General features: G+C 33.7%; 1 protein-coding gene across 11 annotated transcripts in view; it reads left to right on the forward strand.

Moving 5' to 3' along the window:
- heph (polypyrimidine tract-binding protein 1 heph) overlaps positions 1–27,486 on the forward strand; it is a 386,050-nt gene that overhangs the window by 353,503 nt on the left and 5,061 nt on the right. For 5 of the 11 annotated variants that reach the window (XM_077429072.1, XM_077429078.1, XM_077429071.1 and 2 more), the window contains 2 exons: positions 25,232–25,451; positions 25,527–25,750. In XM_077429072.1, coding sequence (XP_077285198.1) covers positions 25,232–25,451; positions 25,527–25,750 — 444 coding nt within the window. Of the gene's footprint in view, positions 1–25,231; positions 25,458–25,526; positions 25,751–27,486 lie in introns of all 11 variants that reach the window. The other 6 variants (XM_077429073.1, XM_077429080.1, XM_077429081.1 and 3 more) reach the window with 2 other exon arrangements.

The raw sequence follows: 27,486 nt of genomic DNA on the forward strand, positions 1-27,486 counted from the left end.
TTAGCGCCGAGAGGACGCCGGGTTCGATCCCAATCGACCTCGATTGAAAAGAATTTATTCTGAGTATTTTCTGTAGTGCTGCTGGTCAGACTTGGATATTTGTGACTCCAGCTCGATCGTTTTATATCAGAGTTTGACAATATTCAAGGCTTGGCCAGGGCAGGGATTTAACCCGTGACCATCTGGTTAAAAGCTTTACATGCTAGCGACTGAACTATGCAGCTAGTTAAAATTTTCATTGTATCGCCTAGTGTCAAAAGTTTTTACTATTTATCATGTAGTCAAGTTGTCTTAGGAAAGGTTTTATCCCCAGTAGTTTTTTGTTTGCCTTCTAGAATTGGAATGGCTAAAAAGATTTTTGATTTTGGCACTCCAATTAATTCGGAACTCCTTAGTACGGAACTCCTTAGTACGGAACTATCTCAACAAATACTATCAGATAAAACTGAAAAATCCTGATTGGAGATCTGGGTTTTATAATCATGCAGATAAATCTACTGTTTTCAATATTGAACCATCAAATTTGTAATCTCAAAATAGTCTAACCTTATTCCGCTGACAGATGTTGAAAGCAACCACATTTAAGCCGTATAAATTTGAATATTTTTAATTTAGAATCACCAAGTTTGCTAAACTGTATTAATAGAGCACTGAAGTGCTTAAACTAAGACCTGTATGGAATTCTTCCTCCTGAGCAATACTTGAGCACTTCAACTAGTTGTCGATAAAATCAAGTAAAATTTTCATCTTGGCCGAGATTTGAACACACAACTGGTATACAATCGCTTAACCAATTGTGACCCAATATACACACATAATAACAAATCGTATTAGACTTAACACCCTCAACCGGAAGTGTACGTTTACTGTTGTGTATACATTTTAGTACAAATATTGGTACCGAAATATTCCTTTGAAGAAGAAAAAAAAAAGCGGGAACAGTTTGACGGCGACATGTCAACAAGCTTTCACGTGCGGCTCTATTTACAATATGGCTGTGTAAACGAACTCCTTTTTTCGGGATCGGTTAACAGGATACACACGCGCCAGAACACCGACCAGATGTGTTTTTTTCCACCTTTGAAAAAGGGAGAATCTTTAAATAGGGGAGCGACGCGTGTTGATCGCGCTTGCTTTCACCGAGAGTTTTCGATTCCATTAATTATATTAATGCACCATCATGCGAGATAAGATATTTCTTTTGAATCTCTCCGAAGCAGGTTCCCGAGCGATTCATTGTGCTACTCAAAGCCACCAGGGGACACATTGTGCAACAACGTGGTCGGTCCTCTGCCTGTATCTCTCCTCCTCCTACTCTTCTACTCTCGCTCTCGTCCCATCTTTCCCTCTGTATTCACCTACTCTGGAGAAGTCGACGTTTTCTTCTCATTTCGTCTTTTGTGGAGGAGAGTCCTGGCATCCTTACAAATCGCAGATGTAACGGCGATCCCAATCGGCAACTTATTGTTGTACCTGCCAATCGATGTTGACCTTAATTTTATTTTTACAGTCGCATTATACCTATAGCTTAAAATCTAAAGGATTGCTTAGATTTGAGTGCTTTCGACTGTCTCGAGAAGACTTTTTCAACCTCTTATCATAATCGTAAACTGCTTTACATATGTAACTAAACAATTATATTCCAATTTAATCGATCTTGCTCTACAAATATGACAAACATTAATCTAAAATGATTCACACACGACCGTGTCTATTTAGAGACTCTTATATTATTATATTTCAATATGATCTCAACATTGCGAAAGATTACAAAAGTAAATTGCTCTTAGGCAAGCAACTTCAGAGTAATCTTTGAACTTATCAATCCTATTTCAACTTATTTTAAATATTTATTTGTAGTTTTTTCGCATTCTTTTGGATACTATTCGAGTACTTCCCTAATTACGATTCATTTGTCTAAGGACTCAAATGTTTGTCGATAAATCAATAATAAAAAAATTGTCTTAATATAGTACAAAATATCAATTTGATAAAAACATATATCTATATGATCCAAAATATTACCACATATTATATGTACATTTGTAGTAAAATCCAATAAATATCGTATCGTTTCCTATAAATTTATGTTGCATCTTTAAATCATTTAAAACTACACATTTCTTGTCGTTTAAATCTCTTATTGTGCATTAAAAATAATTATTTTCATTGTACAATAACCTTAATTTGTCCAACGGAACAACTTTTCATCACACTAAATTTACGTTATATTTAATTCCAATTAAAGATAAATTTAATTCCAAATAAGGATATTTTACTTGAAATTTTATGATGAATTAGATATTATATAATACTTGCGCCTTTCATGTATAATTTCCAAAATTTACTTATTATTTTATGTATTGTGAGAAGGTATTATATTATCACTCGCCTTATTAATTAATAAAATTCATCTAAAGCTTGTACTATAAAACAATAAAGGATTTTGTCTTTATTTCGCTAGCTTTGAATTCAATCTGATTGTATTATAAATTAACTTCGTTTAGCAATCGTTTGATGCAACATTACTGTATAATACATATTTTGCTTTGTACTTTGTCTATTCATTATAAGGCGGCCTTGCCATAAATTCGAGTTGCGTTTTTTTCTCTTTTTAATTAAAAATATAGCACATTTTAAATATCCCTAATGAATATTACGGCATGTAACATTTACATTATAATTCAACATAATATAAAGTTGGCTGTCACACGCAAAGCCTGTTGCTTGACCGCAATGGAGGGAAAGCGCGGCGCGGCGTCCCACTTCCCTTTGGAAAATTCGCACAGAAAACGAACAAGTGTAATTCTGTGGGCGTTTAAATGGGAAACGAGCGGTTCTCAAAGTGCTCTCTGCGAATTCGTCATTAATAAGGCTTCTCGGCGGGATTACGCGTAATGAGCTTAGTCTATTAGCGGGGTGGTCCCCGGGTAATTTTACACAGCCTTCGGGGCTTTCGAATTTCGACGAATTCCTCGCCCCTCATCCCACGACGATCTCACCCCCGCTCCCCCATTAATCGCGACCGGTGATTATTATTTTATTTTGTTGTAATTGAATGCCTGCCGACTTCAAAAACGAAAATTTTCCGACGGCCCATCGCTTTAAATTAATTAACGTCATTTATCGTATACAATTCCAACCTTAGACAGGGTGGGCCGTAAGTTACGGAGCAACTTATTATTGCGTCAGCGGCCTTTGATTTGCCAAATCTAAACTGAAGACGAAAAACCATTCAATTAAATTTTTACAGAAACTAAATGAGTTTCATTCTTGAGATTATGCAATTTTCATTTTCATTGTATTTATTCCGTTGACATTTTCCCAAAACCCATTTACCAACCATATAATATACATATATATGTACCTACTAGCTGAAACCAGTATGTGTTGCAATGCCAGAATAAGCGCTGCGCTACAAATGGTTGCAAACAACGTGGCCACATGCTCATTTCGTTGCATGCTCATTTCATACTTTTGTCTCGGCTTTTGCCATTTTAAATTTTCCAGAAAGATAAAACTCAATTTTAAGAATTGACATCATCAATGTACATCGAAATGTCATCTGTAATTTCTGACATTTCGATGTACATGTCATCATGCTGAAATTCAAACAGTCAAAATTCAATCGAAATGACCATGCAACCGCGTGGTTTGCAACCATAAATATTATTATTAAGAGGTTCTTCCCCATTTTTTTTTCAAAGTAAGCTTCTCGGACATGCATACAACAAATCCTGAAAGTTCCATCGTAATCAGTTGAGTGGTTTAGGAGCCTATACGAGACAGACATACAAACAAACAGACATTCAATTTTATATATATATGTATGTAGATGTTATACATAAACTTATAATCAAGAGTAACAATAACCAAAAGTTTCATTTGAACATGTCTTCAGATAGACATTCAAAGATTCGAGGCTTAATTAATTTCTTTGAAATTCTTTTAGGGATGCAAAATAAGCACAAAATTTAAGTAACAAAATACTTATAAAATATATTGAACGGAAATAAATGAATACTGTTTTTTTGCTTTCTTCAAAAAACATTACATAAAACACAAATATGATATTTATTTATTTTGGCAAATTTACATTTTTAATAAAATGTAAATAATAATAAAATATAATTATTTCAAAGATAAACCATTTATAAAAAATTTCACATATAGACAAGAAATTTTATTTTAGATATTAATAAAAATAACAACAAAAAAAAAAGATGTAAAAATAATATTCATAACAGTAGTAGGCACAATTAATATGTAATAATAATAGTCGATAGCAATAAATAATAATAATAATAATATCGTAGATTACAATTATAATAATAAACAAAAAAATAATATTAATAATTACATATTTCAGCAAAATTTTTTTAAATATAATATAAAACGCATAAGAGTAAATAAAACAATAAAAATTTAAAATTCAAATGTTCAATTAATTGACAACACTCTGATATTGTACATTAAAAATAAATCTACAATGATCATACTACCTTCGTTTGCGTTTACACAAGCAATCCCGAAATTTTATATACGAGGATATTATTCTTATATATTTATATTTATAGAGAAGAAACATGATGTTAGACTCTTGGCTTAGCTAATTTTCACAATTATTATTCTTCACCATTTTAGGAATAGAAAATTAGCATGAAAATAAATAAAAACACTTTATTTTCTATGTATCTCGAAATTTTATACTTTATATATTATTTTTAAATTTTCATTTTTTTAGTAAGGAAATTTATTTTTCAGGGCCGTTTTGGTTCTGACTTTTTTATTTTTAATTATTTATATATGTTTTTTGCAATACATTGATGCAATAATCATTTAACAAATCTGTATTGTCATAATCAAAAGTATCAATATGTACATGTTTATGGTTCTTTAAAGCCTTTGCTTAAATACATATACAAAATAATATCATTTTGAGCACCAATGATTCTTTTGTTTCTTAAATTATCCTTGTTTGACCCAAGATTTTAAATTTACTCAATATAGTCTCAAACATTTTACATATCATACTACGAAAACATTAATGCATAAGTAAGTCTTCAGTTTTCAATTTAGAACCACCATATTTAGTATACTATGTACTATGTCATGATATTTCATCCTCCCGAGCAACGCCGGGCAACTTAGCTATAACTTACATATATAAAATCCAAAGGCATATAAATTACAAGTTCAATTTTCGAAGTCGTTCCGCAACTTGTAGCCCAATCTGTAACCCAACTTCTCTCGCATTAATCCTCCATTCTCCACGCCAGTGACGTACTATTATCATCATTTTTGAAAAGAATTCCGCCTCGGGACTATCACGATATTTTCGTAAACCATCATTATTATTATCACGTAGATATTATTTTTGAAAACGTCTAATTTTACAGAGCAAGCCCAGAATGTTCTGGCGTTGTGCGAGTATTCGTTCGTCCCGTTTAACAAGGGCCCTAGTAATCCGAGCGCCCCAGGGCGGCCGCCCTCTCCCTTTCATCTGACAAGTACATAATTATACGTTACAACAAGTCAACAACAACTGAAATGACGTATAATTGTAATTTCCACTTAGTTGCGGGGGCTGCGTCTCATTAACGGCTAAACTTCGCCCCTTCGTCGACACAATTAATCCGATTCTATTACAGTGCGCGTATCATTTTACCCCAAATACGATGAAATCTAAGCGGGAACCTACACTGTAAATACGACTCAGTATTTTCACTTGGTTTTCTCCACGCTTTCCCAATATAACTATTTTACACAGCCCGGCGCTCACTACGAGGGTGTGTATCTTCGAGGACACTTTATACGTAGGTACGTGGAAGCAAATGAGATATGCATCGTTTCGCGTATTCGACAGCTCGGCATACCTCATTAGGCATGTCTTGTTTTCAGCTGGAAAAAAAAATAGAGAGAGGGCTTTTGCTTGTCGTCGCACAAAGGCGCAATTACACAAGACGCATTCAAACGCGAACGCGCATGAAAAATACACGCGAAGGCTTGATACAGATGCACGGTGCATGAAAAAATGAAAATATATCCTTTTTACAGACACTATATGGCTGAATTATTTCGTATTTTGTCTATATCAGGTCTATGTATTTCTACATGATCGATCTGTTTACGATTTACTCTACAAATTTAGTTCAATGATCAAATCTATTCAAATTTATAGATCTATTTTGATTTTTAAATGCTTTTTATTATTACGAAATTATGTTCACAACAGATCTTATATCTATTTTGATAGCTACTGATCTACTGATCATGTTCTATTTTACAATTTTAATTTAATTTTGTTAGTAATCATATTATTCTAATGTTAATGTACAGCATAATAGGAAAAAGAGCTCAAAAACCTTTTTACAATCCTTATAAATGCTTATAATACATGCAATACACAATATTAATTAAATAGTCTCTAAATTCGATGACCTAAAGCAGATTGTGTTTAGGTAATCTGTGCTTATACCTGACGGGTATAGATATTTCGTTGTAATCACCGAGACTCTTCACAAGTGTGTTAGTATGGTTATTAGTGATTTTGTCATAGAATCTAAATTTATAGATCTATGTACATATGTAAGAAGGGTCGATTATAGATTTGATCTATTCTGACAGAACTTGCTTACGATATTTTTTTTAGAAAGCTGCTTACAAAATATTGGCACTCCCAAAGTCTGTACTATTTACTAATCATTGTCCTTTTTCACTTGACATTGAGTCGTTTTCATAAAATGTATGCAACCTTTCTCAATGTCACTTCTCTCTATGACAGATAGTGAAAATGTTGAAGTAGCTACGTTTAAAATCGAAAAAGGAAAAAAAAGCTTCAAGAGCATATTCAAGCAATGTCTGAAGTAAAACATTCGCATTTAAAGTTTGTTTCCTTAAAGTTTTGCAGTTCTGTAAAGAAAAATAACCGTAATAAGAACTAATCCAACTTACTTGGTATTTCAATTAATTGCAACTTACTGGTAAATAGAGAGATAATCCGTTTTGTAACACTCGCTATTTATCCAATCTATGTATATAAACACTCCAAATACGTACACATCTAATATATAATTTCGAAAGAGACTCAAATAAATTTGATAAAAAAAACAAAGAAATGTTTACGCTGCTTATATTACAAATACTGAGTGAAGCCGGGTAAAACAACCAGTATTTTATTGAATGCTTGCATGTTTTTTCGGTAATGCAAGTCTTCAATTATTAAATTTTCAACTTTAGACTAACAATTTCAATATTTTATTTATTTATTTACGTATATATTTTAGAAGGCCTAGCAGTCAGACCTAGGGGTTCCAAAAAACCGCCCAAAGGAAAAAGCCGGTTTTCGGTTTTTTTACAAATAAAAAGCCGGTTGACCGGCTTTCACCGGTTTCTGAAAATTAAGATTTTTTTTAAGTTTTAAATTTTATATCGTAAAAAAAAATTATAAATATACATTATGTTATGCAAAAAAAATATTGCTTATAAATTAAATTGAGTTATAAACATTATGAAGTAGATCATTATTATATATTATTATTACAAATATTACAAATAATAAAATTTGTATTATATATCACAGCCCTAAAATGACAGATCCGGAATACGCACAAATATTCAAATGATTTAAATAAGCTTCTATTAAGAATATATTAAAAAAATAAACCGCAATCGTGAAATCGTGAATAAGAACACTGCTGAGATGTATTTGTATGAACTATGAAATATTTCCATCTTTCAAAGTTATTTTTACATATTAGTTTTAGCTTAAAACAGCAACGAATTCATAACAGCTTACGATAACGTTTTCTTTACTTTTATACCTGAACGCGCAAAAACTACAAATTATGGAAAACCCAATTAGCCGAAATTCTGAAAGGCTTTGTGAAGGTTATTCAAACAATATTAAATAATATTTTATTGGTTTATTGCCAAGTCTTAGTCCATTACTACATCTCAAAGCCACCGCTAAGTGCTGTACCTTTTTTTGGTGTTCAAAGAAATATACGCCTATTCCCGAAGAATATTTGGATATGCACATTTATTTTGATCTTTCATTGAAATTTGAAATTCATAATTGTTAGTTTTGAAGAAAAAAACGTTAATTAAAACCTTAAAAAGCCGGTTGATCGAGCCAAAAATAAATGGTCAAAAATCCGGCTTTTCGGTTGCGGTTTAACCTTTGATGGACGGAAAGTCGAGATCGGACGAGTGTCCCGAACTCGGGTCGAGTAAGACCCCAGTATTTTTTAATCAAAATACAGGTTTTCTCAATACAAATGGGTTCAATATATATCTTATTAATCATTTTATACATTAAAATAAAAAAAGTTTTAATCCTATAGCTTGTTTTTGACTATTTTTGTATTTAAAAATAAAGACAAGTATCGATATATGTACAAACGCACATAGATAAGGCCAACAGGCGACTGCATGACTCAATAGCCACGCGCCAAAAGCGACGAAAACAATAGCTTACGAAAATATAGCTGTCTCGTTGTCTCGCATTAATTCATCGATCAACAAGAATATGCAAGTGAACAGTCAAAAACATGACTTATCGCTAAATGCCGCCCTTAAATGATACTTTGGAACGTAGAAATTTTTAAATGTATTTCTACGATGTACCCCTTTTCTAAATCATACAAAATCTATTAAAATAAATTTCTTGTAGTTCATTCTAGGAATACAAGAAATATAGGGTGTATAGCTTTGAAAACCACATACATAGTTATTAGGAAAAACGTAAAAATGGGGCACTTACATACATACATACCCCACTTCGGTGAGGGAGAGTTAAACCGGCTTGGAAGCCCTATGTACATACTCGTATATATAAATATATAGATATCTATGTATGTACATATATGTACATCAGTCAAAATTTCAACATAATTATTATATTTATTTATCGATACTTCGTTTACACACAGACAAAATAAAAATAATGTGAGCAATCTATTTTTTTTTATTATTTATTGTTATTATATTTTACAAGCAATATTATGGTGAAGAAGCGATCGAAATTTCACAGAATTAATAACGTAACGTCGTCAAACACATATTTCACGCGACGTTGTCCCATCGGCTAATTTTCGACTTCGGAAAATCTGTCTCGGAACTTAGAGGGTGTCTTTATATATTTTTATTTTTTTAATAAAACACGCCACGGTATGTTGTGGCGCCATTTTACTGCTAATAGCGGCGTTGTAATGACCCATTCAAGTTGTTACCGCCATTATGTAAATTCGCCCTTATATTGCCGCTCGCTGATAAATTTTTAAATACCGATTCAGCGACCGGGTATTAATTTTTAAGTTTACGGGTCGCTTTCTCTCCTCGTGGCTTATAAACTGGGCGTTCCCCGTCTTTTTCCCGGCCTCTCGAAATTATCTCGCCCAGAATATTTTACGTCCTGTTTTGCCCCACTTTTAATACACTCTCCCACCCCCACCTCCCCTTCTATCTCTGATCCCTCCGTCTTGTCGTTCTTTATACCCTTGTGCTCCTCTCATTTTTCGCCTTATTTGTGCTGTCGTCTACTGATAAATCTTTCGCCTTTAACGATTGCCAACTCGATTTTGCCCCACGTTGAAAATTATGTTTTTTACGAGCTTAATTTTGTTTTAATTTTGAATATCACCGTATTTTCCACGCTGAAGGTTTTTAAATAAATTTTACGTCACTGATGTTCATGCATAATTTAATTTATAATCAAATGCTCTTTCAGTTCAATGAAAATTTTGTTCGTGGAAAAACTATACAGCTTCATCTACATAGAATACTTTCGCCAACTTATCTCAACAATTTTTCCAAATATCACTTTTCCAAACGTCACTTTTATACGTATTTATCTTAAGTCTCAAAATTAACATCCTACGTACATATATGTTCTATTAATAAGAAGAGGTTAGTAAAAAAAGTACCCATGTCTTGTATATTTGTCAATTTCATCTTGAAAATGGGTCGAGGGTGCTGATAAAATTAGATAGCACTACCCTTTCCGGATACAAAAAGGCGATTTAAGGGGGTATCGGCTAGGGATTCCAACTCATCGTCATATTTAATAAATACTTTTCCTAAAAACCTTAACCTAGATTGAATCATAAATAACTAAAAATAAATGTCAGGTGAATAATACCATATAAATCCATTAAAGTCAATTATAATAATACAATTTTTTTTTTTAAACCAATCATATTTATGTAAAGTTTCGATCATATTAAATTAAACAACCGTCCAATCACATTTATTAAGAATTGGCTGGTCTTTTTTCCGGTGAATTCATCAATTTGAAATAGCGTAAAAATAAACAAATTTCAGACAACATAATCCACAATAGGCCATTCGCATCGATTTTTTATGTACAGTTATACAATTATATGTCTGTATATGTACTTAATTCGCGATAAAAAGCTTCTGGTATTTACCGATGGTGAAATTTTGAGAATTTGCTGGTAAACCGGTATTGCAATCCCTAGTATCGACTTTGGAATAACTCATTTAGAGATATTAATTACCAGATTCAACCCGCTACGAACTTACACGCCGTTGTTTAGTACATCTTATAATGTTGAACAATTTCAACTTTATAATAGTAAAAGGTTTTTGATGATGTTATGTATGTAGATGGTAGTCCTTTTCAGGCTCAAAACTTTGATTTAAATATCTCAAATTTTGAAATATATGGCTTATCAAAATTTTGAATTTTCTATTTTTATTGTGAATCAAATGATTTGAATGAAGTGAAAACAAATTCATTTCTTTACACTTAATATGCCCTCTTCCCCTTATACCAAGCGATAATATGAGTTGAAGAGTATTGTCGATCAAAAAAAGCTTTAAAAATTTAAAAAAATATATCCCAACCTTCTTTATGTCGCGTTTATTAAAAAAAGGGTCATCCTCACTCGTATATAAGCGTCAATTCGTTTTAGCGGGGCTCTGTAGTTTGACGAAGGCCCGAAAAAGCATGTCGTTTTTTTTTTGGATTTTTACGTCATTTTCCGGCCATCATCCACTTTGGATGTTTATTAAATATTCACGCGGCTTTTACACTTCTTCTCGTGTACCAGCTTTTCCCATCGCCTCTCCCTAAAATCCGACGAGTTTTACGATTTTTCACCGCTCAAAAGCTCACCTGCGATAAGCTCGACTTTCGTCGGTTGTTTTTAATTACCTATTCGGGCCGTTGGAAAATTTCCCCCGTCCGATTTTTCTCGCTTTTGCGTGTCGTATATTGCGCCGGACTTGCTATTTGGGAGCATTTACTGACACAGATAATCTTTGATCTCGAAGTTTCCTTTCGGGAGACTTAGCAAGGTGACCCTTGGAAATATTTTCGCCGCTTGTTTCCATCCAGGGAAAAGTTTTATGCGAGCTTTTTGAGCCTGTAAGAGTATTAGGAGGCATTACGCATTACGTCGTGAAAATTCTTGTAATAATATTTTTACATACATACATATAATCATTTATTATTTATGTTAAATAAATCCAACTTTTGATCCTTTGTCCCATTCGATTCAATTTCAGAAAATCTTAACGTAAACAACTGATGTTCAATATATCAATAGGTACATATTATATTTTATAAATGATATGTATTTTACGAGTAAATAGACGAACGAAGAAATATTTAGACATACATATATTTTACTAAGATATTTTCTCTACTAATAAAATTTTATATTCTCATCTACATATGTATTTAAACGACCAAAATGAATATTAAATAGACTACCCATTTGGTAAAACCATTAGTTTTCTTATACAATTAAATCTTCATACGTTCGTTTGATCATGCTCTTTTTAATTGGATGTAAGTCTATTCCAATATATGTATGTACATCCATTCCTCTTTGTTCTGAGCAACACTAATCCATCTCAAAGTCCTTTTACACCGTCTTGAGTACCATTTTAGCACTTAATTTATTCAAATCTCATCTAATATTCCAATCTCTTAACTCGCTCAACTTTTTCGAAAAATGTGTATACAATTACTTGAACTTACCATTAGATTTTCATCCAACCTGAATGTTATTTATTGCAAGCACTCTAGTTTTGATATATTCATACACTCGTCTATTTCATTTGCTATTTATCGTATTTCTACATTTCTCTGAATATGTGCAACATTTTTCCATTTGAATCGTTTCGCTATTACTGGAATTACACATTTTATCTACATACATATGTATATGAATTAAAAACATTCAAAACCTTTTGAATAGTGATATTTTAAGGCGATTACATTCGTTTGAACCAATGTTTTAAATTGATTGAATGTCCAATAGCACTCTATTACATACGTACATATATTGTAAAATAATACATATTCCGTGTTCATACATTTTTTACGTATGTATATATGTACATAAACATACATATATATTTACACAAATTTATATTCATATTATAACTGACTCTTGGGAGTCAATCACACATAACTTCATAACTGAGCAATGAGTGCAATAAGTTGAATTTTACTTTCACAGTCGGTTTTTCTGCCATTTTAAGTAATATACATATTTATATTTATGTTACACTTACTGGTTTGAGATATCGAGATTTGATTTAAATATTTTATATATTATAGTGGAAAATCATTGGTTTCATTAGGATAGTGCCCATATTAACCTGAGCGATAATGAACTTCCTCAAATACTCAGATTGATTGGCTGCCACATTTGCTCAATCTTTCAGATTTGTTCTTATAAAAATATCTGAAGAGGTATTTGGATTTAAAATAGAGAATATTAATGAACCAACAGCGTAGACTAGTGGTTAGCATATTATGCTTTAGAGCGGAATGGGCACGATTCGATTCCCACAAGTAATCGACAATATATACATACATATGTATGTTTGCAGATTCTAGTGGTATTTATTTTGTAGTAGGAATTAGTTTCATTTTTAAATAAAAAAATAAACCCACATATCAACCAGTGACGTGGAATAGTGGTTAGCATATTATGCTTTCGAGCAGAGTGGTCACGGGTTCGAGTTCCAATAGAGTCCCGCTGTTGGCCAGACCTTGATTTGTGACTCCAGATCGATCGTTTCCTTTGCCAATTTTTCTGATTTTCATTGAAACGGTTCCAGTAAATTGGCATCTCAGTTGCAATCTCTCATAAAAATCTTAAATTATTCAGCGTCTTAAGGTTCGCCAATTTCTATAATAAAAATTTATCCATAAATGTCACCGTTGATGATGGTTGTATGAATTCGCATTGTATAAAATGCTTATATATTGATTGTATTATTGTTTTGTATTAGTACACTCGACACTTTAGATATATTTATGTATATGTATGTGTGTATATATATATATATATATATATATATATATATATATATATATATATATATATATATATATATATATATATATATATATATATATATATATATATATATATATATAATTGAATGTCTCTTTGTCTGTCTGTCTGTCTCGTATATGCTCCTAAACCACTTGACGGATTGCGATGGAACTTTCAGGATTTGTTGTATGCATGTCCGGGAAGCTTATTGTGAAAAAAACGGGAAAAAACTTCTTAATAATAATATTCGTAATTACGATTTTACCGACGCGAAAGTTTGAAGCGCCATTGTGTAGTCAAGGAAATGTGTTCGGTTACCACGTTAACCACGTTACCAGTTGGTTTATGACGACACGGTTTTGAAGAGACGTTAGTTGAGCTGCAACCATGCCGGGTTCAGCGAGTGTATTATATTTTTTTTATTAATAAAAAAACCACTCATATACTTATTACCCCTATGTACATATACATATGTACTTTCATCTGACCGTTGCGTTTTGAATACGCCCAAAGCGCGCATACATAAACGCAACAGCACTCATCCTAAGTGACCCAGGGGGGGTGGGTGGGTGGGTACGCGTCCCACATATTTAGGCGCGAAATTATGAATATTTACCAGATATTTGCAGTTCGGTTTGACTGGTGGTATCCGAGTCGCGGCTTTCGGGCTTAATCCACGTCGGGACCGAATCGAATGAAAACGCAGGTTTACGACGATATGACTGTTGCGGGCCATCCCTTAAGAGGAGACGGGGCAGGGGTGGCACAGCCTGAATAAATAATGAGTGCATTAGGGCGGAACGAGCCGCCCCTCGTGTACACACCCCGACCGCCCTTTTAAATATTCACCGGCGCCCGCGCACTTCTCTACCAGCCTACTCTATAAAACCGACAAAAAGGTATGCAGTCGAAAAGCGAACATTACGACGCGTCTACACATACAAAGTTGTGCTAAATTCGACACGTGTGTAAATTCGCCCTTAATGGGATTCATCCCGGATCGATGCGAATGTTTCGCCCTCTGTAATTTCTCAAGCTGTCGATTCGGCTTGGTGCACATAAATATGTGGTATAATATGTTCATTTTTGAATTTGTATCGAATTTTAAGTTTGTAAATGCTGGAATAAATCAGATTTTTCCTTTCAAGGTAATTTATGTATACCATATTAACTATCTTGAAAGGAAAAACCTGGATTATTCCAGCATCTACAAACTTTAAATTAGATCCTAAATAATTTGTGCACCAAGCCATCGATATGTTTCAACTACATAGACGTGTATGATTTACAGAACGTTTTTCCTTTGTCAAAATTTTTATTTCAGCTGTTTAGGGTTCTCAATTATACGTAGTTTTCGACTATTCGAATATCGAATAAAAATTGATGATATGTATATTCGAATATACGTATTTTTTGAATTTCATAAGTAATGTTACGTACAATGCGGATTAAGCGAATAGAATCGCAGAGACTGTGTGACCGTTCAAGGATTATCTGTTAACGGATTAACTAAGTGCATACCGTGCGACCGGGATAATTGGTTTCAAGGATTATATCTAGACTCTAAGTGCATATAGGCTAAACAATGACCGTTATTAATCCCTTCGCAGAACTGACCCATACCGTGGGAAGACATATCCGAATACGTGACTATGCAATAGATAAACAGATTAGACGTCCTGAGAGATCTACCCTTTATAAGGCGGTACGTAGGCGATATTATGTCATTCTGGACTGAGCACTGCCAGTGCGTGTATCTCCTTAATCATCAATAAATGCTGTGAAATGACTTTGGCCTTTTACTTGGATCCTCCACCCACCCCTACGCAACAGTATTGATTTATTTAAACAATTAGTGCAAAAGATCAGCAAATTGTCAGTCAACTTTATTTAAGTAAAATGATTAATTAGTGTAATTGGCTAAAATGATTAATTAGTGTCTGTAAAACCTTCCTTGATATATGCATATATGTTTGTATATTTTAAAATTAAATTAAATACAATATGTACATATATAGGTACATTTTTGTAAAAGCCCACTCTATCGAGTTATAAAAAATCTTAATCATCGTAATTTTATTTAAAAAAAAACACAAATTCTATACCTTAAGTATCTATGTATTATGCTCATATTTTAAATGAATGTATGTACATATCGCAGTATGATATATTTAAAAAAACAAAATATGTACATATACTATGTGCTAGATAAAACAATTTCAATTTTTTTCTATTAAACACGATGCATTTTGATGCATTTCAATTCTGGTGCTCGAAATATATATGTAGAGTGGTGCATTTTTCGATAAATATTTAAAATTTTCATTAGGAGCATGAAAATCCCATTTGAAAATATATTTACGCATTAATAGCATTATTATATTTTTCACGTGAAAGAGTTTTATTCGTCGGATTTCCAACATTTTCTATTAAATGGCTTACGATTATATGTACATAGTATTCGATCAATTTGGCATACATCAAACAAACAAATAGTTTATAAAAAAGAGCGCATTTGTATAATCCATTGAAATTCATATTTATTTATTAATTTATTGACATATTTCTGCCACAGTGACATAACAGAATACTCTAACGCACCACTGTGACCTGACATATAAGCATAATACAAATACTATATATAATAATTAACGAGACATATACATATTATAAATTTTTGAAATCATGTTCAAATAGTGGTGACATAGTGGGTAGGATGGCTTTTGCCAATTTGATGGAGAAACCGCTTCAACAATGAAATCGGATAAATTAGCAAGTTCTGATAGGAAACAATCGACTTGGAGCCACAAACATCCAAATCTGACCAGCAGTATTTAAGATTATACTCAGAATAAATTCTTTTCAATCGAGATCAGCTCACAGGATCGAATCCGGTGACCTCTCGGTGCTTAGTATCAACGCAACCACCAAGCCACGCTGCTGACAACAATACAAGCCTAACGAAATCAGTTACTGGATAAATACATTTTTTTTTCAATTAATCATGCACACTCGCCTAACAGATTGCTCCAAAGCGGTGAATGTGCTAAACAGATTAAGACTCTATAATATATAATACATATATTATTAAATTCATAATTTAACATACAAACAAAGCGAAATAATACCTGCCATCTATGTTCAGACATTATAATCATCGTAAACAATACGAATAATAACGTTATTTATATTTCAATCATCATCCATAGACATATATGGAGAAAATCTGGCGCATCCTAAAAGATATAACTCAAGGTTTTCACAGTAGAAAATTGTATAAGAAAGCCAATTTTACAGGAATCGTTTCAAATCAGAAAACTTGATAAATTCTGATAAGAAACGACAAACCAAGGTCTTCCAGCAACGAGACTCCAATGGGAAGCGAACCCATGACCCCTAGCACGAGAGAATACAACACTTACCACAATTTCTATTATATATCATGTAGATCAGTGTATAAACTTGCAATCGGAATTGCATCCAGGCAATTTTTTCCTACAAATCGATGCATGTTTCAGCCTCGAATTAGCAGTGGCGTCAAAGCCAATATTTGTCGATTTTTCTCCATTCCGGCTCGGCTTACACACACGCCATAGAGTAATTGTGTTGAAAATTTAAACGTTGTTTGTGCGCAATTACGCCGGCTTTTCCGGGGACGTTTTTCCGAATCACACGGCAGGCGAAACGGTCTCACTAATTACCGATAAATAAACGAGACCCTGTTTTCTTTTTTCCGTGCGACCGAGACTTTTCCGAAGAGCGTTTAATAATTAATCAACAGCCGCAGTCTCCCGTTCACCCGAACCTCCCCCCCCCCCGTAACGACGTTAGTATACTAATTGTATCATTTTAATTACTTAAAAGACTCATTAGTTGATTGCCAGAAAAGACTTTTACTTTTCCCTTTGGCCCGGCCCACTGTCTCTCTCTCGCTCTCCCTTTGACGTCGACCGGGGAAAAACTTCTCCTCCAGGTGGTGGCTGATGGCACCGGTGGCGTTTTTGGGGAAAAGAACACGGTAGCAAACTTTTACCCCGTCTCTACATTATGTATCTGGGAACAGCCTCGAGGAATTCGCCGACGACGATGTTTATGTTTTCGAATTTCTCTCGTTTCAAACCGAACGACGCTGGGAGTGGGCGTAGGGTGGGTTTTGTAAATTGGACTCGTTTGATGTGTCGATACGACGGACAAAAATACGACGACGATATCTAAACATCGCTTTACAAATGTGCGTGATATCATATATACGTGCCTACATTCATATATATATATATGTATATAATATATCCTTTTTCCCAAAACAGATTCGATTTTAATAACATTTCTATAATGTGTATTTCTATAATATGTAAGAAGAAGAAAGACTTCCGTCCACATACATACATTACACACATATACGAATTTACCTACTACATATTCTTATCCTTCCATCTAAAATTCCGGGAAATATATTTTTTTATTTTATTTTACATAGATATATGTATATGTAGAGTTCGGATATAGGGAGGATTGCAGGAGAGAGAAATTAAAGGCGATCTTTAATCAACAATGCACGTTTATTACAGTATAAAGTATGTATGTATATGTGCCATGCGCGTACGCGTCCAGCCAACTCATGATAATCATTAACACATCAAATCCTACATAATTTTTTTTTTTTTCAAAAGAGGCAAATTTTTTCCTGAATGTCTTTTTGTCTCTCTGTCACATATAGGCTCCCAAACCACTCAACCGAATACGATGGAACTTTAAGAATTTATTGTATGCATGTCCGAGAAGCTTACTGTAAAATAAAAATTGCCCAAAAACGGGAACGGAAACGGGAAAAACGGGAATCAGTGGCATTGCAACGCAATAATTTCAAATGTTTTCGCGTCTCCTCCTGTGTTGTTAGGGTAAAATAAACAAACAATTGAATAATTTCAAATTTGTGCCTGCATTTTTCTGACAAATAAAAACGGAAACGAGAACGGGAACGGGAATGCAACGGGAATTGTATGCGTTATTGTGGCATTGCAACGCATGCCGGGTTCAGCTAGTTAACAATCAATTAATCCAAAGAGGTATTTATGGATTTAGACTTGTATATAATTTTTTACATATTGAATATAAATCAAATTTAGATATTTGTGACATAGCGAGTAGGATCATTTTTACGGATTTGATGGAGGAACCGTTTCAACAATGAAATCAGATAAATTGGTAATGAAATCAGATCAAAGATCAGTACGGGATCGAACCCGGTTGCCTCTCGGTGCTAAAAATAAATGCAATTACCGAACCATACTGCTCGTTATACATATATATTTCAGTTACAAATATGTATTTTTATAGATAAAATCTACTCATTCAAAAGATCAAATGATCAATTTGAAGTGGGACAATATCTTGTTTGATATAGCCGACTTTAAATAATAATACATTGGACTGACTCACTTTGTAGAGATAAAGTCTCAAGGTATACATACATACATTTATCATAATCTCATTTTTTTCCTTTGGGAATGTGTAATAAATATATTTTATTTTATTTCATAGAACATGAACACTCGCCTTTACAGATCGCTCCAAAGCAACGAGTGTACTTATACAGATACAATACAATATATATGATATCTATCATATCGCCTATTAATATGATACATATTAATAGGCGATATGATAGATATAAATAGAAGCCCCCAGGGCGTCGGTGATGCACAAAATGTATCACTTCGTAATGCGTAATTCGTAATTTCAAATTCGTGCATCAATTTCTTTCCGAAACCAGCCGTTTCGCTTTCGATTCTGGATTCTAGAGGTGCACACACACACATTCATTCATCATTTCGAACGGGTTAGATTGCTAAATGTATAATGTGCCACTTTTTATCACGATTAATATTACGTGCGCGTGCACCTATAAATTACCTTACATTATATACTTATATATAACATATAACTTTATTTTTTTCGTGTTTCAATTCCATTTCGAAACCACCCGTTGAAATCAACGGGCACAAAACTAGGATGTACATATATAATAAGCATTTTATACAAAGCGAAAATTTTGGAGCCGATGACAGCTCAACTACGTCAGTGGTCAGTAGCCTTATATGTTTGACTTTCCGCCACACACTCGTTTTGTCAGATTGTAATTGTTTAAACGCCTAAAACTTTATCTTTTTCACACTACATATGTATATCTCTATTTCCAAATACTTTATACCCATTTAAGTTACAATGCAAATTTTGATTTGTCAATCCAAATTTTGACCGAAATAAAATAAACGAATCGGATATTTTTTAAACATTCGGATATTCAAACGTGGCAAATTTGCATGGATCTTTTCGAATTTTATAACGGGAGTAAGTAAGTCGTTTATTCCTTTATTCCCCAGCCATCAGATGCTGGCCGCTGTTTACTTTTCGCCGAACAAAAATGCTCTTCAAATTTACTCTCTTAGTTTATTCAAAGTTTCGCAAGAGTCTGCCCAGCTTTTCTTTCGTGTTTGTTTCCGATCGAAAGTTTTACCCACCGGAAAAATGTTACTTTCCCCTAGACGTTAACCTACTCCTTGCCATCTTACCCCTCCCCACCCCCACCTCCTTATACAGTGTAACATTAATGACTACGGATCGAAACTTTCAGAATTCCAGTCTCCTTAAATCCTACTGCGTACTTTTTTTTTTGGTGTAAGTTTAACAAACGATAAAAATCGATCTGGGAATATTTGTACGGAGTTTCTTCGACGTTTAAATTTAACGGTCGTACAACGGGTGTTACATGAACTTTAAATTTTATTTTAATAATGAAAGCTGGTGCTGTAAACCCCCCGCGCTTTTATCCCATGGCTGCACCTGTCATTTCTTTTATCGCGTTCATAATAACGGCTCTTGGATAGCTTTCGCGTCGGCAACTCCAATTAATTAAGCTCACTCGTTTATATGCAAAATATTTTACCTAAACCACCCACCACCACCCCCCCGTGCAGTCATAACGCGGCTGTGCACCCCTCGCGACCGGAGCGAAGCGAGCTTTTTTTAAGCTTATGCAAATTGCGCTACATGTTTGCAAACGCGAGCAAAAATGCACAAAAAGAACGGTCGACCCGTTTGATAATTGTGCCATGTGCTATTTTTGTGTGCTTAAAACGATGCTCCTCAATCTGAGACCCCTGCGGTATGATAAATATGTAAATGACTAGTCTCGATGACGGATTTGTCAAAACTGCATCCACGTGGCTTCAAAATCAAATTGCACTTTTTGTTTAACTACTGTTTACTAATTCACTGTTACTTTATCGACATTTTACCTTTTTGAGTTTTTCACATACACATACACACATACATATTTTTCTGCTACATTTCTTCAAATATGGGATTCACCGCTATCGATCACTGTCAAGCAAAGATAAATACAAGGATAAAATATCACCGAAAACACTTCAGGGGGTGATTTTTGGGACAATGTATATGGGCTAGCGATGCTGCATTTTTTCGCATGTTTTGTTCGGAACGAATCGTTTCGTGAGCCGAATCCTTTGCTATATTTGTACTCAAGAAGTTCTGTGTGTTATTTACAGGACTTTTTTTAAATAAGATAAATCATTTGTAGGTTAAAAAATGTTCACTTCATGTTCTTGCACTTTCAAATCCATCCATATTTTATTCTCTTCATAAAACACCATATTTTATCATTTTGGCCAATAATATACATCAGTGGCGGACGGTGGGTGTTAATACCGGGTGTGCTGTGTATGCCGTAGGGCATAGGGTATAAAATTAGCAATTAAAAAAAAATACTCGTTTTGCATTACAAAAATGTTTAATTTATTAGTTATTTATACATAAGTTCAATGCGACGTTTCTGAGACATAAACTTTTCAATCACGTCTGCATAGAATGTGTCTTTCTGTTTTAATTCCACCAATAACTTTTTTTCTATTGAAATTAAGCTAAGGCCACATAATCTATCTTGACCTTGCGTACCTCTATAGCAAGTTTTTATTCTTTTCAGCGCCGAAAAAGAACGTTCTGCTGAAGCTGTACTGCTTGGTATCGTTAATATTAATTCTCCCAGCTTAAACACCTCTTTAAAACCAGATTCGAGGTTATTTTTTGTCATGAATTGTATTAATTCATGAACAGGTTTCTCTGAAAATTCAGAGCTGGAATATAGCACAATGAGTTCGTTTTTCAATCGAATATAATCAAACAGTGATCCATAAAAATCTTTTAATTTATTAATTAAAACATTTGGAAAATTTTCTTTATATTCGTCATATTTATCATTACAAAGAAGGTGAAAATATTCTAATTTGGAAAGTGAAGAATATCTACATTCGACTTGTGCGATTATGCTATCAACTATTTTGAAATATAATTGACGAAATGAAGTTTTATCTTCTACTTCTGAATAATTTTTTAATCTTTGTGGCCTACGATCATGATCATCATTTTTTTCATTTAAATAATTATTCCATAACATTTCAAAATTATTATCCCTTTCGTATTTCAGTTGCTGCAAAACATCATTAATTTTTTTACAACAATATAAAACGTCCGAAGATTTAGATTGAAGAATGTTATACAAAACATCAGTTATTCCAAACAGTTTTGAAAAAAATTGAAGAAGTTTAATTGTTTGAAAATCCTCTAAAAAGCCTAAAAACCCTCGTGCTTTTATAACAGTATCTGTGTCCCATAATTCACAATTTTCTATAACATGTCGAAAAAAATCTGTAAATTGACTTCTGTATTGTTGTACTGTGCTACTTAAACGAGATGTAAAATTCCACCTTGTGGGTGCTACAGAGGGAAGTCTTTTTGTCACAAATTCCTGTAAAGCGAATACTCTTTTGGAAGATTTTGAAAAGTATGTAGACAATCCATTTAAAGTTTGAAAAAATGATTTACTTTCTTTAATATCAGAAAGACCTTGCTGCAATACTAAATTCAATACATGAGCATAACAGTGTGTAAAAAGAGCAAAAGGATAAGCATTGAGGACTTTGGATTGCAAACCATTTACGTGTCCACTCATTACACTTGCTCCATCATAAGTCTGTCCAACCGATTTGTCTTGAATTTTAAATTCTTCAACTATGTTCACCACGTGACGGAATAGACCATTAGATGTTTTATCAGCACTAACGTCTGTAAAACTAATAAACCGTTCATGTACATTGCCTTTACATACAAAACGTAAAACTGTTGAGAGCTGTGATTTTGTCATTATATCTGAAGTTTCATCGAGAATAATAGCAACAAAACTTGCTGACTCTACTTCATTTTTTATATGAACTTTAATAACATGAGCGATTGCTTCGATTATGTCATTTTGTATACTTGGAGAAGTACCACGAAAGGTAGTAGCAGTATTTAAATGAGTATCTAAAACAGAATCATATTCTCGAAGAGCATTTAGATATTCAATGTAATTGCCTTTGTTTACGGAATTACATGACTCGTCGTGACCTCGCAGGGACAGTTCTTGTTTTCCTAGATAGATTATTGCGTTAATAATTCGTTTTAAAACATCTCTATTTTTATTTACTTGTTCATTATGTCGACTTATTTCGGCTTTACGTTGACTGTCAATTAATACGTCGATTCGTTGTTTGCCAAACATTTGTATGGAAAGAAATGATTGAACGTGTGCCTGCGATCCTTCGTGTTTCTTCAGTGCTGCTGTCAAATGGTTGAGATCAGCAAATCCTTCTTTGTTCCACACATTAATATCTTTGGAGAACAATAAACATGGCCAGCAGAAAAGTTTGGATCGAATTTCACAGCCTGTAATCCATTCGAATTTTTTATAATTTGAAACGCAAAAATGTCTAGTGTAAACTTTTGTTTTTTCTTTATGCAAACTGGATAAATTTGGAAGAGACGGACACGGTTTCCCATCTTTAATTATTTTTAATTTTATCTCAAAACTTCTATTTGAAAACGGAATAGTTAAAATGTCTTGAACACTGTTAGCCATTATTAGTTATTAGAGGTATGACTGAGATACGAATGACCATAAAAATACGAATGTGCGAAAAAGTACGAGACCACGTGTCGCATCGCATTCGGTCAATTGCCGAGTGGTGCGGTGCGGTGCGGTGCGGTGCGGTGCGGTGCGGTGCGGTGCGGTGCGCGGTGCTCTGAAGTCGTAGCACACCGTACGTCTTAATATCGCGAACAAACCTATACAAGCGAATATCCGCCTGCACACTCCAACCAAACCCACCAATTTGCTGCACGGCATAGGTATTCTCTCGTCGCGGCGCACAAACTACATACACACAACACGCTGCAGACTGCACACCACACCATACACCATACATTTAGCGCACGCGGTAAATACACCATACACATCAATGCCTGTTTATACAACAACACATTATTTTGTATTAAAATACTACTTTATGTGGTCTTTGGTTTTCACGGGTGTGCGCCGCACACCTAGCACACACCCAATATACGCCACTGATATACATAAATATGGATTGTGATTATGTACGCACAAATATTTTTTCGTCTAATTGCTTATGAATCATTAAAAATACTGTGAAATAAGGTGCCTGAGCACCGCCTTTGTTTTTACTTTACTTGTTTCGAATACATCGTAAGTCTATCCTAATAGCTACCGATCCAGTTATCATTATTTTCCTTCTTAATATTTATTTATGATCACCACAATTCTTATAAATGTTCATAATACATTTTAACGTACGTATGTATAAACTGTGTTTAACTAAAAACTCATTTAAGCCGACAATTTTTATTAGCATATTATTTTTAAACCTGAAGTGTATAGATATTTGTAGACAGTACATTGTACATATTTATGTATCATAATTTGATTTTTAAATGCTTTCATTGTTACTTAATTATGTTCACAATACATCTTATATATATTTTAATAGCTACTGATCTACTGGTGATTTTCTATTTTACAATTTTATTTTATTTTTGTTAGTAATTTAAGTATTACATTATTATAATGTTAATGTATAGCGTAATAGGAAAAAGAGCTCAAAAACCTATTTACAATTATTATGCTCATAATACATCTTATACATAATATTAAATAAAGACTTTCTAAAGTCGATGACCTAAAGCAGATTGTGTTTAGGTAATCTGTGTTTATACCTGAAGGGTATAGACATTTTGTTGTAATCACCGAGACTCTTCACAAGTGTGTTAGTATGGTTATTAGTGATTCTGTCATAGAATCTACTGGTTAGTTTGTTAGTAATGTCTGTAACAAACGGAATATTATATATGGCATGCAGTTTTTTCAAGTTAGTATATATGGGTGTATTATAAATTATTTTTAGGGATTTATTTTGTATTACTCGGAGCTTGGAAAGGTTAGTATTCGAGACGTTATTCCATTCCAAAGTCGAAGATTTTCAGGGTTGGTTTTATTCATTTAAGATTAGATTGTTAGGGTTAGGTAAAGTAAGCGTTGGCCCTATTCATTTAAGATTGGGTTGTTAGGGTTAAATTTATAGAGCTAAACGTAGTAAATTCATTGTTTGATACATTTTCACTGTAACATGTACATAAAAATATATGTATACATTATAATTCTTAGCCTTATAAATATCATCTTTCCTGTACTATTGGAATTTTACGATAACCTTGTGAATGAACGGTATTTTTGATACTTTAAATGACTTATTTCACTTTTATAATAACCCGCATAATTGTAGACAATAAACATTATTTTGCTAAATGTTCTCTTTTTTTTTTAGGCTATGACACTTAGCGACCCTACTCGTATAAATTAAAGATAAAATATGTTGAAACCAAAATTGACCGTTTCCTATCAGAGAGTTGATCGGACTCAATCGTTGAGACGCTTTCATACAAAACATGCCAAACTGCAGCCAAATCTTTTTTTAACACATTACTTTCTATCTTTCTAGGCACTAGACGGCCAGAACATCTACAGTGGATGCTGTACCCTCCGCATCGACTACTCGAAAATGTCTTCGCTGAACGTGAAATACAACAACGACAAATCTCGCGACTACACCAACCCCACACTGCCCAGCGGAGATGGAGACCACCTACCACTAGGGGGAGAGCTCCTGCCGTCACTCCTGCTGGCAGCGAGACCAGCTCTGACCAGAGAACGACTCGCGGGTTTGTGTTTGTACCATTTAATGACCCCCCTGAACTTATTAATTCTGCTCAATTCACTATCGTAGATTGTTCAAGGTTTTGGCGCTCTACTTTCAGGGGGTCCTGGCGTGTTGGCGCCGTCGTTCGGCCTGGGTTTGGGTGGCCCATATGCTGGTGCTGCAGTGGCTGCTGGCCTTCCTGGATTCGGGGCTCTGGCCCTTGCCCAGGGTGCCCTTAGTGGCGCTGCGCCCTCGTTGAGAGCTCTGCCCCAGCCTCTGCCTCTGGCCACCGTGCTCTTGGTATCCAACTTGAACGAGGAGGTACATACTCTAATACTACTGCTATTTTAACTACATTACATATATCGATGCACCTAATACCACTTTAGACATGTCGGATTTTTATAAAAAAATTTAACCACCAACTTCTACTAAACAAATTACATTATACCGTTTAACAAAATTCTTCACAAAATATGGTGGTTATCTTTTTACATTGTGATTAATGTACTCTTTAGCGGCCGTTCAGGTTAAGTATATATATATATATATATATATATATATATATATATATATATATATATATATATATATATATATATATATATATATATATATATATATATATATATATAGTCTGAATCGTCTCTTTGTTGTAATTCGTGTTTCTTTTGGAGAATTTTCTGCAGACAAGTCTCTGGCGATTTGTCTATCGCACCGGTTTCTCAGAGACCAGCAACTTTCTGCCGACAAATATGGTTTTTTTTTCTACATACATACTACAATGCTGTAATTTCAATACTTAAATATTATTAAACAATAAATACTTAAGGTAGCCTTTGACATTGACCTTGAATTGGTAAACAAGTCTTAGCAATTTTTATATTGTAACCATTTAACTTGTCTACTGACTGAAAAAACTTTTGTTAGCAAAAACTTTAAAATGAATAAGTGATATTAGTTTTAGTCTTAGCTGTCTTTCAATGCTTCAAAATATTATGAACCCTTTGAATGCTGACGAACGCTGATTGTCGTTTTGCCAACAAGTCCATGAGGCTGAAATACGCCGATAGGCGTTCTTTTTTGAGTATGTAAAAAATAAACAAGAATACTACCCGCTAAGCCTTTTCAGATAGCATTGAAAAAAAAATGCATTGAACACGGGTCGTGTAATTCGTGTCAATGTTTATAAAGACTGGTTTACACCGGAATTTCTGAATTTATCCCTAACTGCTGAGTATTTTAGACTGTGGCTTGGCATTTAGATTGCGAGCATTATATTTTAACAACAATGAAGAAGATGGAACTAGTTTTGGAAAAATACATTCATGAATAGACTTCATTTGTTGATTTTATATTGTAGCAAGATATATTAGAAAGTCTAAACACACCTTTACAAAACTCGAAATCCTCGGCGGTAGATTTTTGTATTAGGGTTTTGTTTGAATTAGCTACAATTTTTATACCTGCTTTCTATTGGATTTCTAAATAATTCTAGTTGGAAATGTTGGCTTTTAACAAAAAAAACGTCAGCACTCGAAGGGTTTAATTTCAATCATAATACTTTTTTAATAATGAGCTTAAGATTTTTTATGTATTTAAGTAAAGGTTTTTTGTTGTTGTTGATAAATGGTTTCCAGAAACAAAGTTGAACGATTTGTCTGTAGTAGAAACCGTACGAAAGACTCGTCTGCCGACAAATCTCTTCGGTGAATGCCCACTTAAGATGCGATATTTTAACTTAAACGGCCGTTGTATAATACTGCTATATATTTGGAATTGTACTGACGAATACACATGTGTCATTTATGTCAAAACCCATTCTTAATAATTGGATGTCAGTGAAGCGATACTGACGTCGAGTGCTGGTTTGATTGATTTTTATTTTATTTATTCGACTAAAATTCATTAAAACACGGTAGGACTCTTGTGTATTAGGCGCGAGCCATTGTTGCTATACTATCCTGTTTTGGTTCTCTGTTTTGATCATTTCGACTAGCAAATTTTTCAGTGTGTGATTTTTATATCCCTTTTTGACATCCTCGCCTATTTTTTTT

Source organism: Arctopsyche grandis, chromosome 4 (assembly GCF_051622035.1).
Source record: "Arctopsyche grandis isolate Sample6627 chromosome 4, ASM5162203v2, whole genome shotgun sequence".
Classification (NCBI taxonomy): Eukaryota; Metazoa; Arthropoda; class Insecta; order Trichoptera; family Hydropsychidae; genus Arctopsyche; species Arctopsyche grandis.